The sequence below is a fragment of the Perissodus microlepis genome, chromosome 15 (genome assembly GCF_051167445.1).
Source record: "Perissodus microlepis isolate ML-2025 ecotype Zambia chromosome 15, ASM5116744v1, whole genome shotgun sequence".
NCBI classification, from domain to species: Eukaryota; Metazoa; Chordata; class Actinopteri; order Cichliformes; family Cichlidae; genus Perissodus; species Perissodus microlepis.
Window position 1 is genome coordinate 21,290,408 of NC_140475.1, and position 13,741 is coordinate 21,304,148.

General features: G+C 40.5%; 1 protein-coding gene and 1 pseudogene across 1 annotated transcript; one reads left to right on the forward strand and one right to left on the reverse strand.

Annotated features, from left to right (window-relative positions):
• Positions 1 to 4,625: 4,625 nt before the first annotated feature.
• On the reverse strand, positions 4,626 to 7,909 carry LOC146372137 (uncharacterized; annotated as a pseudogene).
• Positions 7,910 to 10,949: 3,040 nt separating this feature from the next.
• On the forward strand, positions 10,950 to 13,421 carry LOC146372138 (GTPase IMAP family member 8-like). The gene is made up of 3 exons (XM_084953424.1): positions 10,950 to 10,964; positions 11,106 to 11,725; positions 12,707 to 13,421. Exons 1-3 carry the CDS (start codon positions 10,950 to 10,952, stop codon positions 13,419 to 13,421), a joined length of 1,350 nt encoding a protein of 449 aa, XP_084809550.1.
• The last annotated feature ends 320 nt before the right edge of the window (positions 13,422 to 13,741 follow it).

The window sequence follows — 13,741 nt, forward strand, 5'->3', positions numbered from 1 at the left end:
CACAACCTCCCCTTCCACTGTAATAAGCCCTCCAAACGTTGGGCTCATCTTCAGTGGTGTTGCTGAGGAAGGTGGATCAAGAAGCTCCTCCGCCTTTGTGATGAGGGCCTCTGTGACTGCAAGGGCAGGAGCTTTAAAAAACTGTGTCCTCGCCGTAATGTTGATTAGATAAGGGGGAGCTTGACCCCTCAGCTCATGTCCCCTCATCATATAAGACATGCCCTCATCATATAAGACATGCCCTCTTTTACTTTGGATGAGAATTCCTCAAACAAAGTAATTTTTGCCACTGTCTCTCCGTCAGTGATTGCTGCCACCGTATTTTTTTTGGTTAACAGTGGTTTGACCCCTCCATCTTGGATATCCCAGCTGATCACCTGATAAATACATAAATAAAGAAATGTATTTCTATGATCTTACTCCTGTGTGTCTGTGATTTGATGCTATATAAATAACACTGAATTGAATTGAATCACCTTTAGCTGGTCGCAAGATTTTAACACCCGGATGTGAATGGGTGGGGGCCTGAAGTACGGCGTCTCAGGCCGGTTATTGGTCAATTTCATTAAGGCCATTCTGAAAAAAAAAAAAGCAAAAGAAACACATTAACAGGTTCATACATTTCTGCTGGATCCAGTTCTGATAGAATACAGTAACACCTGTTGCTTTTGTTGTCTCTTCACATTTTGATATGAAACAAACACATCATTAACTTCCTCAACCCCAAGTGTGTTTCTGAGGTTCCTGCTTGATATTTACATACCCGAAAACATTTCAATATTTCTGTGAAAACACAAATTATCTTTACAAAATGGTGGTCTGACAATCAATTTAACGCGTATGAGCCTTCATAAAATACATACAAATATTACAGCACATGTAAGTCTATCCAATTCACTCTGGATGGAACGCAGAAAAAAAAAATCACAATTTTCTTTTCCCCACTTAATTTTTTTCAGATAATAAATAAAATAATAATTAATTAAAATAATACTTGAAAATAGGTTACAGTGGACAATAGAAAACAAGGAATCATCATAGTAAGATTATCTGAAAAAGGATTCATGCTCCTGAATTGAAAAACAGTAACATTACAGATATCTTACTGAAGACCTAGCCAAAGATTGCCTGCCTGCCTCCCCCCCCCCCCCCCCCCCCCCCACACACACACACACACACACACGGCACAGACGCGCACGCACAAACACAAACATAGTGCACCTGCTTGGTCTCTGTGGCTTTAGTTCATATTGGCTCCCCTTTTTAATCATTTGAGCCAATAGAATTACTGTCCCTGCTTTTAGGTCAGTCCCGCCCTCCTTAACTGGGCAGAAAATGGCAATTTTTGACCAGAAACAGCTCTGTGGGAGATGACCACTACCCTTTGCACCAGGCAGTGGAAACATTGGGGCTGAATAGATTTCTGTTTTATATATGTTCCTGTCAACTATTCCTCCTGTCTGATATGTATATTGTCTTCCGGCACAGTACGATTTCATGACAATACAGGGCTATGAATACGATAAATACTTAGCTATACTCCTATTGGTTACTCAGCTGCTGTATAGAGTAACTGGGAAAGTAATTGGCTTGCAAAGCTGGGAGGAGGTTGCCAGGGCAGAGTGCCAGCCTTAAGCAATTTTTTCATACTAACAGCCCAAACTTTAACGTCTTAAAGTTTATAAAACTGTTATAGATCTGGAAGATTTGTCTGATTCTGTAAGATCTTAATATTTCATAAAAAAAAACAGATGCCATTTTCATGAATACATTCAGATAGTTTTTTCAATTAAATATCCCTGAAACAATAAGTTCATCAAACTATGACACCTACAAATACATTGCTATCAATACTAAGTGTGAATTTATCAAAAGTGAATTTTTTTCTTCGAGAGAAAAATGAAGATACACATATATAAAACATTCGTAGGCCGAAAGAAAAGTCAGGCCAAATTTTAGGGGTACTTTAACTGTCTTTATATTCACAGGAACTGAAATGGCTAGATCTTTTATCTTTCACTACATTATAATGTGTTGTACATAGTATAAAGGCACTAAAGAAACGGCTCCAATATCAATACTTACGTTTTATGAAGTTCTTAATACCACTAAGAGTAAAGTAGAAGAGCTGACTGTATGACTGAATGACTGTGACTGGAAGTTTCTTCAGAAAGACCGGGAAAGGGACCGCTGGTCTTTTATGTTACAAATTGTGATGTAATCTGTTGCCACCCGCCTGATTGGCTAACTATGATTGTTGTTTTTCCCAATTGTACTGCCTTGTGTTGATTTTGTCTCTTTACTTTAGGGCGGTTTTTGTTGGTGATCAGACCCGATTCTTGTCTAATTTGAATTATGAAATTATCAGTACTATTTTATAAGTCTCAAACTTACAATTTAAAACGTATAAAATTACTGGTGTTTTTTATTTTTTATGTAGTTATTTTTCTTTAAGTTCGACTCCTAAAGCCCTGCATGTATTTTTTAGGTGAGCTTTTATTTTGAAAGTGGTGATCTCTTTTCCTGGTGTCATGGGGAAGCACGCCTGACAGATCCACGTTACCCGGTCGTTAAGTCTGACGTCACTCGCTGTGTCTGGGCCTAAACTCCACTGCAGGTCCATATATCAAACGATCACTATGGCATTACTGAGAGTTGAAAAACTGTCTAAAGTCTTTCATCTTTAATAAAATGATCAGCGTTCTGCTCTACCAGGTGTAACAATTGAGTTTAACATCCAGGCATCCATGAAAACGGAGTTAGAAGTTAGCAGGAAGTTAGCTCGCTAGCTTCTATCTAAATACAATATAGCATGTCCTGACTGCGGGCTTTTGGAAACAAATTAAAACGTACAGCTCTGTTATCACTTCCAACATAAATGAAGACAGAAAACTAAACAGCAGTGATGTTTGTAGGGTTACTGAAGTTTGGCTAGCTGGTATATAATGATGTGCTACGTGACCGCTAGCGACACAGCTATGTTAGCATAATATAAACAAGCTAACTTTTTTTCCATTCGATAAAAGTTAACGTGAGTGTTCTCGGTGGTCAGGAACAAATGTAATCGCATGGCAGGATGCTGTAAAAGGACCAAACTTCAGCCAGGAGAACAACTGAGATAATCCATCCACAATACGAGGTTAGTCATTCATATACAGCTGCATGGGCTGGGCTGTAGTTACATCCTAAGGTTTTAAAAACTGAGCTTAAATAAATGATTAGCGGTAATAAAAGCCGAGGGAGGTCAACAGTGATCACGGACTGTTTTAGGAGCTTTTTGAGATTAAATAGAAGAAAATACATAGCATTAAACATGTTAACAACACAAAAGCCATATTAAACGCAGACTACTTTAGACCCGGAAGTAGGATTTGTCACGTCATCACTTAACGACCGGATACGGCAAGGCTGGGATGGTCCATTTGGTAAAGTAAATCCGTTGGGCATCTTTCTTTGCTTTTAGACAATAATTCTGATGGCAAAAGAACCAAATGGGACAGGCAAAAAAACCCAATAAATAATAATAATTCAAACCTCAGCTTCAGAGCATTTCCTCCATCTGTCTGACACATTTTTAAGGCTAACTACTGAAACTGCAAAAACTCCTGATGTTTACATAAACCAGTTATAGTTACTGTACAGGGGTTTTTTGAGGGTTTTTTTGCATACAAAATATTAATTATAATGTTTTTTTAAAAAAACTAATGAAAAACTTGCTAAATCTCCTCTCTCAATACGAAATTGCTTATTCTGCCGTTAACTCAAGTTTTGAGCTTCTGGTAGTTCAGGTGACGATAATCATTCATAAGACTAGTTCCTGTGCCATTGGGCAATTTCAAGCTGCACCACTATTTGGAGTAAGTCCTAGTACCATCTCCAAATTGAAGGCTAAATTCTATACAATGGTGGATGTCAGAGACAGGCCGTGAAGTGGACATCCCAAGAAGACAACACCACAAGAAGATCACCCTGTCAGCACTTAGGAACTATAGGCAGTGTTCTACAGATTTGTAGTCAGGGTTTGCAGGATGATATGCCAACTTTGTTTTGAAAATGGTGACATGATAGAAAGTGCACACACTGTAAGAAGTCATCTATAGAATTTAACCAATAAATCTGAGGTAACAATTTGCATTGACTTTTTTGGGATAGATTTAAGTCAATATATTGTGTATAAAATAGCTTCAATAAAAAGCTATGAAATACTTAATTAAATTGGGTAAAATGTACCCCATATTTACGTATATATTCAACAGCTACTTACTCATTGAAATTAGGTACAATTAATTATATAATTACTAATAAAATTTAATTATTATCAGTTGATAAACATTATCTATTCATATAAGGTAAAATGTATCCCCCAAAAAAGACATTCAGATGGTTCATCATCTCAATGTTTTTATTCCATAAAAACACAGAATAAAGTGCAACACAACAGCTAATGCAGACAACACTTTCAAAGGCCACTTAGTCCATTTTAAAAGCCAAAAGCACATACAGAAACTCTGCGAGGTTGTTTCTGTGCATGTACGTTATCAAAAATATGGATACATAGAACAGAACACTAACACCAACATTCAATCTGTGCTTGCTGTCAGAAGAAAAATTACAGCTCCATCAAGCTATGTCTGGACAAAAGATTCTCTTGGAACAAGAGGGGAAATGTGTGTGCATTGCACAAGCTTATTTTTGAGGCCGTGGACCTTTTTCAGTAGTTTGGCCCCGTCAAGTTCCAAAAAAAGTTTTTGAAAAGTGTCAAATGTGTTCTTCAGCTCCTTCGGATATTCGAGGTTGAGGGCATATATCAGTCCCATCAGCAGTACACATGCCTTTGTTCGGCTTCCACATCCCTCCATCACTTGGTTTCCTTCATTCACAATGGACACATCTGATGGATCCTCCTCAGCCATGATGTTGGGGTTCATGATCACCTTCATCATTTTGTCTGTGTAATCCTCACATTCCTACGTGTTAAAAAGAAAGAAACCAAAAGCATACACATGTTTTATTTTATTTAAGATGCTTTTTCAATATATTTCAGTTTATCTAAAGAGGGGAGTGGACAGAAGATGAATGGAGAAGGGGAGAACAGGGGATAGGAGAGGACAGGAGAGAAGAACATTAGGATCCCTTGAGTTAATAAGTAATCTGTTATCAATATGACAAACCTGGCAGTCATGAAAAAGATCTTCTTGTCTTTCCCCGAGGTAGCTAATGAGGCAGCAGATAAGGAGATCCCTTTTCTTCTCAATGCTTTGTGTCTGTCGGGAGATACAATTTAGTGAAAAGACTAAGTTGAGTGATTTACTTACATTAAGACTGAATTAAAAACAAAAACGTGGCTGATGTCTATCTCCAGCTTTCAACAGGTGAGAGGCTGGGTACACACTGGAAAGTCAATCACAAGGCAACATTGAGACAGACAGGATAAACAAACATGCACGCACACACTCAAACCTAAGGACAATTCGGAGAGACCAATTATCCTAACAGTCATGTTTTCTGACTGTGGGAGGAAGCTGGAATACCTGGGGGGAACCCAGAAATGCACAGGGAGAACATGCAAACTCCACGCATAAAGACCCAGGGCCAGGATTTGAACCCAGGACCTTCTTGCTACCCACTGCAGCCCTCCATAATTACATATTTGTGGAAAAAAGTCAAATAACATACATCATTCAAAGTGTCCAGCAGAGGTCTCATCTTGGAACCAGCAGCTCCTCCTTTGGCAGGCATAAGCTGCAAAAGACCTGGTGTGTACTCATCAAGTTTCAGCATGAATGTCTCCACCAACGAAACTGGTGATGCGTCTGAACTCTTCGATGATCTAAGAAGTAAGGGGACAAAAAAAAAGAAATTTTAAATGACAGACCAGATCTCATATTTATAACATGAATGTTTTTTATTTATTTGTTTTCCTCCTGAAAAATCTCCCTATAGCTGGAGTTCATGATGCTGCTGTGTCCCAGTGTTTCCACGCAGTGCGATCATCTGAGCGGATAATGAAGCAGATACGTGAGCAAAGCTGTATCTGCATGACAGAACAAGCGACTACTGCCGCGCACATTTTTAAATACAAGCAAGCCTGCTTCAGAGCTTTTCAGAAAGTTCTGGTGCTGCTAAAACAAAGTCGCCAGTTACAGCTGGGAGAAAGCTTTCAGTGAGCTCTCCGCAATGATGAGGAGCTACAGATCAACGGGGAGACGCAGACAGAAGCAACAGCTGATTTTTAAGAGTTTAAAACACGACTGTTGGGAATGATTTGCCCAATGTTCATAGAATCTCAAAGACATACAGGATTTAAGTTTGTTTACCTGTTTTATGTGTTGACCCAGAAGCAGAGCCACCACAACTTAAGGATTGCCCCTCTCATTTCTCAAAAAAAATCTTCTGACGTCCATTTTCTTTTCCATCGAGACAGGAAAGTAGTTTGCAAAGACTATGATTCAAATTCATGGGCTTCATCCTCCTGGGGACGCATTTGTAGACCGATTACGCCACACGCGCCGAAGGCTGTCCAAATTCGTCCAAATTCGTAGACTCCGCCGAATGTAGCCGACAAATGCATCCTCCTTTTCCTCGAATTTTAAGGATGGGTCGGGTGTGTCCTTCGTGGCCCACCATATCCCAGAATTCATAGCGCAGCCCAGCCAAACTCCAGTTTCCGGAAATGGCAGCCGCTACTAAGTTTTAAAATTACTCTTTCTGGGTCACAAAATAAACTTTTAACATATTTTCAGGCGAGAATGTGGGTGTGTAAACTGCAACTATCTGCTCCGTTTATCGAGACATCGCATATTTGCAAAAGTGCTTCGACGTTTTCTGAGATGTCTGTTACCCACCAGCTCAATAGCTAGCTGAGAGCTCGAGGGTTACTAGAGCCGCCGAGAACGGCACAACTCCCGGCACATCATTTTCAGATCACCGCGGTCTTTCGCTACTCTGGTTAAACATAGGTTTACATCCGGCCTACCCGACCTTCTGAGGAACGGCCCACATAGCCTGCGAAAGCCGGGTCCTCAGGAGGATTCAGCCCATGAATTTGGACACAACCTCAGCGTTCCGATTACCAGTCCAGGACTGGTCATGCAGGCTGACTGATAAAGCGCACCACGAACACATTTAATTGCAACTTACCGGCAGTTGTCTAGACGGTTAACAGACAGCAGCAGATTCAAAGTTTTATTTCAAGTAATGGTGCATTACACAGACGTAAGCAATAGAAGTGAAGTGTAATAGCTCATTACTTCAAAAATTACCATTTGCATACGCTATTATATATTATTCACCCTATGTAAATAGCTTACCTTCACTTCTGTGGTTTGATCAGGTTTGTTGGAAGCCGGAAAAAGGACCCAGAATTTTCTTGCTGTCCCGCTTGGTCAAAAAGTGCGGTCTGGCGCATGCGCAATTAGGAACATAAGACTCATTGTTTGGGGATATATTTTACTGCATTTTTTAATGTAATGATCTTACTGTTAGGAAAAGGGTATAATTAACCCATTACTTTATAATTCCTTGGCTGAGTGCAGTAATAGAGTAAATTTTACATGATTTGCATAGATTATATATACCTCTCTCCAAAATAGCTTTTATCAGTGCAGGATGGGTACTGGGGATCCTGCTTTCCTCAGTTTACAGAAGTAGAGGCATTGCTGTGCTTTCTTGGCCAGTGATGCAGTGTTGCATGTTCAGGAGAGGTCCTGTGTAATGTGCACACCCAGAAATTTTTGTGCTGCTCACCTTCTCCACAGCAGCACCATTTATTTTGAGTAACCAACTGATTCACCTTCTTCCTGTAGTTTATCTCATCAGTGTTACTAATAAGACCCACCACCGTTGTATTATCTGCCAACCTAATGAGAAAGTTATTGCTGTAGTGCAAGGTGGAGCCAAGAATCAACATTGTGTAGAGGCGATGGATCAGCACACATTCATGGGGAGCTCTAGTGATGAGCATGATGATGCCTGATGTGTGTGAAATTTAAGTAAGTTTGAAGCAAAACAGCAACAGTGCTAGAAGTGAGTACCAAAAAAACTGACCTGACAATTTGATCCAGGCAGTCCACCACAACCGGTCAAAATAGTTCCCGTGTTGTCCCTTTCACTCTTCCCCAAGTATCAAACAGATATTAAACCCTATTTAAATTTAGAGTCACTGACACGTGAAACAATGTGGCTTTTACCACTGTTAAACCAGTGGTGCTGCAGGTGATATGTGGTCATGTCACTCACCCTAATTGCCTTACTTTTAAATGTCTTTTTCAATTGGAACATTTTTACACGTTTGTAAATCAACAGAATTACATATGTCTCACAGTTTTGCAGTGGTATAAAGACTAAAGGGTAACGATTTTGTGATACAAAAATCCTATTCGACCAAAAAAAGTCCCAGAGAACAGAGGAAAACATAGGGAAGTAAAAGCCAGGTGCATTATTGATAGCGTTAGAAGTTAACATGAAAATAATTCATTCAAACAGAATTAACTTCAATGTGGTGTCTCGACACAGAAAAGCTATTGATCATGACAGTCTGTGATCTGTCAGATTATTGTTGGCCAGTTTGGACTGCAAAGATCTAAAGCTTTGATTATTCTTGGTTCAAATCATTATGTACAAATATTGTATACAATGGTCCCTTGTTTAGTACGGGAGTTACGTTCTGAAAATAACCCGCGATAGGTGAAATCCACGAAGTAGCCAACTTTATTTTTTACAATTATTATACAGTGGCTTGCAAAAGTATTCAGCCCCCTTGAACTTCTCCACATTTTGTCACATTACAGCCACAAACATGAATCAATTTTATTGGAATTCCACGTGAAAGACCAACACAAAGTGGTGTACAAGTGAGAAGTGGAACGAAAATCATACATGAGTCCAAACATTTTTTACAAATAAATAACTGAAAAGTGGAGTGTGTGTAATTATTCAGTCCCCTGAGTCAATACTTTGTAGAACCACCTTTTGCTGCAATTACAGCTGCCAGTCTTTTAGGGTATGTCTCTACCAGCTTTACACATCTAGAGACTGAAATCCTTGCCCATTCTTCTTTGTAAAACAGCTCCAGCTCAGTCAGATTAGATGGACAGCATTTGTGAACAGCAGTTTTCAGATCTTGCCACAGATTCTCGATTGGATTTAGATCTGGACTTTGACTGGGCCATTCTAACACATGGATATGTTTTGTTTTAAACCATTCTATTGTTGCCCTGGCTTTATGTTTAGGGTCGTTGTCCTGCTGGAAGGTGAACCTCCGCCCCAGTCTCAAGTCTTTTGCAGACTCCAAGAGGTTTTCTTCCAAGATTGCCCTGTATTTGGCTCCATCCATCTTCCCATCAACTCTGACCAGCTTCCCTGTCCCTGCTGAAGAGAAGCCCCCCCCAGAGCATGATGCTGCCACCACCATATTTGACAGTGGTGATGGTGTGTTCAGAGTGATGTGCAGTGTTAGCTTTCCGCCACACATAGCGTTTTGCATTTTGGCCAAAAAGTTCCTATTTTCATCTGACCAGAGCACCTTCTTCCACATGTTTGCTGTGTCCCCCACATGGCTTGTGGCAAACTGCAAACGGGACTTCTTATGGTTTTCTTTTAACAATGGTTTTCTTCTTGCCACTCTTCCATAAAGGCCAACTTTGTGCAGTGCACGACTAATAGTTGTCCTATGGGCAGATTCCCCCACCTGAGCTGTAGATCTCTGCAGCTCGTCCAGAGTCACCATGGGCCTCTTGGCTGCATTTCTCATCAGCGCTCTCCTTGTTCGGCCTGTGAGTTTAGGTGGACGGCCTTGTCTTGGTAGGTTTACAGTTGTGCCATACTCCTTCCATTTCTGAATGATTGATTGAACAGTGCTCCGTGGGATGTTCAAGGCTTGGGAAATCTTTTTGCAGCCTAAGCTTTAAATTTCTCAATAACTTTATCTCTGACCTGTCTGGTGTGTTCTTTGGACTTCATGGTCTTGTTGCTCCCAGTATTCTCTTAGACAACCTCTGAGGCCGTCACAGAGCAGCTGTATTTGTACTGACATTAGATTACACACAGGTGCACTCTATTTAGTCATTAGCACTCATCAGGCAATGTCTATGGGCAACTGACTGCACTCAGACCAAAGGGGCTGAATAATTACACACACCCCACTTTGCAGTTATTTATTTGTGAAAAATGTTTGGAATCATGTATGATTTTCGTTCCACTTCTCAAGTGTACACCACTTTGTATTGGTCTTTCACGTGGAATTCCAATTAAATTGATTCATGTTTGTGGCTGTAATGTGACAAAATGTGGAAAAGTTCAAGGGGGCCAAATACTTTTGCAAGCCACTGTAGATGTTTTAAGGCTGTAAAACCTCTCACTACACACTTTATACACTTTTCTCAGACAGGCACTTTTCTCTTTTGTTTAAACACCCTCGAAGTTCAAACCTTCATAGAAAAATCAGTCCAGTATTATGGAATGAAACCAAAGATTAAACCCTGTTTTCAGGTGCAGGACATGGGAATAGAGCAGCTGCGAGAGAATTCAATATTAATGAATCAATGGTACAGAAGTAGACGAAGCAAGAAGAACGAGTTGAGTAAAGTTTGACTTATCTGACTGTTTTGTTTCGTTTAATGCGCCTTATAACCTGGTGTGCCTTATGGGCCGAAAAATACGGCAACTTGTACCTTCCTTTAGCATGTCAAAAGGTCCAACTTTTTGTGCGTTGGTTAGCATCTTCCTCTGCCTTTTGAGTGCTACCGCAGGTGCCTTTGACGGTGCAAAATTTTTCATCAACATTGTTGTGTTTGTTGGGGAGAAAAACTACAAACACACAGTACAGCACTTCAGAGTCACACTGCTAGCGATCGAAGATTTATGTAAATTTGACAAGCTGAACGCATTCTGTACTGTACAGGAGACATGGCACGAGGAGACTGATTAACAGTTGTTTACAGCCAATCAGGATGCCGAACACATTTGTGTGGGGGGAAAAAAGAAAAGAAAAAGCATGCAAAATTGCAAAAAAAAAAAAAATTCAGCGAAAGAGCAAGACCTTGAAAGGTAAACCCTGTTATAGCGAGGGACCACTATAGATAAAATAAACTGATGGGGGTAAACAGGTAACATCATTGTGTTCTCTCACAGATCTCAGGATTGTACTTGTTGGGAAAACTGGAGTTGGGAAGAGTGCAGCAGGAAACACCATCTTAGGAAGAGATGCTTTTAAATCTGAGCTGACTTCTTCCTCAGTGACAGAAGTGTGTGAGAAAAAGATGGGAGAGTTTGGTGGCCTTAAACTGGCTGTAATTGATACACCAGGACTGGGTGACACAAATAAATCTGAAGAGCAGGTGAGGAGAGAGATCGCTCGATGCATGTCCTTTGCTGCTCCTGGGCCACATGTTTTTTTGGTTGTGCTCCAGCCAACCAGATTCACAAAAGAAGAACAAAAATCAGTGAAAATCATTCAGACAATATTTGGAAAACAGGCATCGCGTTACACCATGGTACTGTTTACCCATGGAGATGAGCTGAAGAAAAGACATTCCTCCATAGAAAAATTAATTAATGAGAATCCAGATCTCCGCCGCTTCATCAGTCAGTGTCACAGAAATCATCATGTTTTTGACAATGATGACAGAGATCCCTCTCAGCTTAAAGAGCTGCTGCTGAAGATCAGTGCAATGATTCAACTAAATGGAGGAGGCTTCTACACCAACGAAATGTTCCAAGTGGCTGAGAGAGCCATAAAACAAAAGATTAAAGAACTTCTGGAAAAATATCCAGACATGAATCTTGAAGAAGCAAGAAGAAAGGCAGAGGAAGACAACTCCTTTATTCAGGCTGTTCTAAAGGGTGTTTTTATTGGAGCTGCTGCTGGAGGTCTAGGTTTAGCTGCTGCTGGTGCAGCCGCTGCTGGAGTTGCTGCTGCTGGAGCTGCTGCTGGAGCGGCTGTTGGAGTTGGAGCTGCTGTTGGAGCTGCTGTTGCAGCTGCATATGCCGGGGTTCCAAAACAAGATATATATTTCAGAGTGAAAGATGAAACAGGATGCAACATACAGTAATACACAAAGGATTGTAGTAATTAGTTAGATCATTCCAGTCCTATGAAAAATTGAGATAAACTTCAAACTATATTTCATAAATATTGTTTATTTTTCCTGTTCTGTCACCATATTATCTTTATCATAAGGCTGATTGCTGCTCAGATACAGATATAGATTAGGATCTTATTTCATTAATTATTTTTATGATTTTTTTGTCTGCAGCCCTTCACATGTCCTTATGTTGTATGTCAGTAGAACACATTATCCACACTGAATCTTTTAATTATGTTCCTATATTCAAAAGCAATAACTGATTGATAACTCTGTGTGTGTGTGTGTGTGTGTGTGTGTGTGTGTGTGTGTGTGTGTGTGTGTGTGTGTGTGTGTGTGTGTGTGACTTTGTTTGCCACTGATGGACTCAAAGGTGATCAAAGCAAACAGGCTGGAACAGGCCGGACGTTTGGTCAAATGTGCCCCTCTGGATTATTAAGTCTAAAAAATGTTAAAGTGATCCTTTTAAAATAAATTACATCAAGAGAAAAAGCACATGCTGTCTGAAATTCTTTTTATTGTTATCTGCTGTTTATAAAATGAGCTATTATGTGCACAGGTGGTGAGCATACTGATACACTGGTGTAACACCACCTGATGACCTGTGTTGTTTCAGGCTTACGCCTCAGGGTGGTGCTGGTGGGGCAGGAGAGAGTGGGGAAGAGTTCAGCAGGAAACACCATCCTGGGAAAGAAGGCGTTTGACTGTAAGATCAGTTCCAGCCCAGTGACTCTGTGCAGTCAGAAGATAGAAGCTGATGTTCAGGGTCGCAGAATCTTTGTGGTCGACACTCCTGGACTCTTCAGCACTCGGTTGTCTATAAACATGGTGAAAGCAGAGATGTTAAAAGCACTCAAGCTGAGCTTTCCAGGTCCTCACGTTTTCCTCCTCGTCCTCCAGCTCGGAAGATTCACCAAACAAGAGCAGGAAGGGCTGAAAAGCCTGCAGACAATGCTGAGTCCTGACGTTTCCAAACACACCATGGTCCTGTTCACATATGGAGACAGACTGAAAAACACCATCGACATAGAGAAGTTTGTCAGCAAAGACAACAACCTGCAGGAACTGCTTAAAAACTGCAGCGGTCTGTACCACGTGTTCAACAATGAAGAGATGGATGAGAGGCTCCAAGTCCACGAGCTGCTAGACAAAATAGACTCCATTACAGATGGAGGACATTTGTACAATCAGGGAAGCTTTGAGTCAGAGAGATCGATCAGGAGTTTCTATGTGTATTGCTGGGGTTTAACGCTCCGGGTTCTTAGACAAATTAATTACATGGGAATATTTAACATCATCCGTTTCATCTTCACATGGTGGGAGACACATTTCGAGTGAGATAAAACTGTAAAATGAGGCAGAGGAGAGAAAGAACACAGGATGACGGCTGAGAAACAAAGGACAAAAACAGGAGTATGTGACAGGAGGAATGTTTTCATCAGTCCTTGATACCCAGAGGTCACACATCCACAGATTTTGTTAAGCATATATCTAGATTAGGATCATAGCTGGGTGAGTCTATTCCAAGTGACAGAGGTGTTGATGAAATCTGAAATAAACTGAGATAGACACAACCAGGTTGTCTTGATGAGTTGTATTTACCTTTGGGTCAAACAACAGCACTGAGAGATTAACAGTAGTCTGCATGTTTTTGACAA

Bases quoted from the DNA above. Each gene is read 5' to 3' on its own strand.
- LOC146372138 (XM_084953424.1), top strand. The intron at 11,726-12,706 runs GAGAGCCATAAA...TTCAGGCTTACG, and splicing joins GAAATGTTCCAAGTGGCTGA to CCTCAGGGTGGTGCTGGTGG.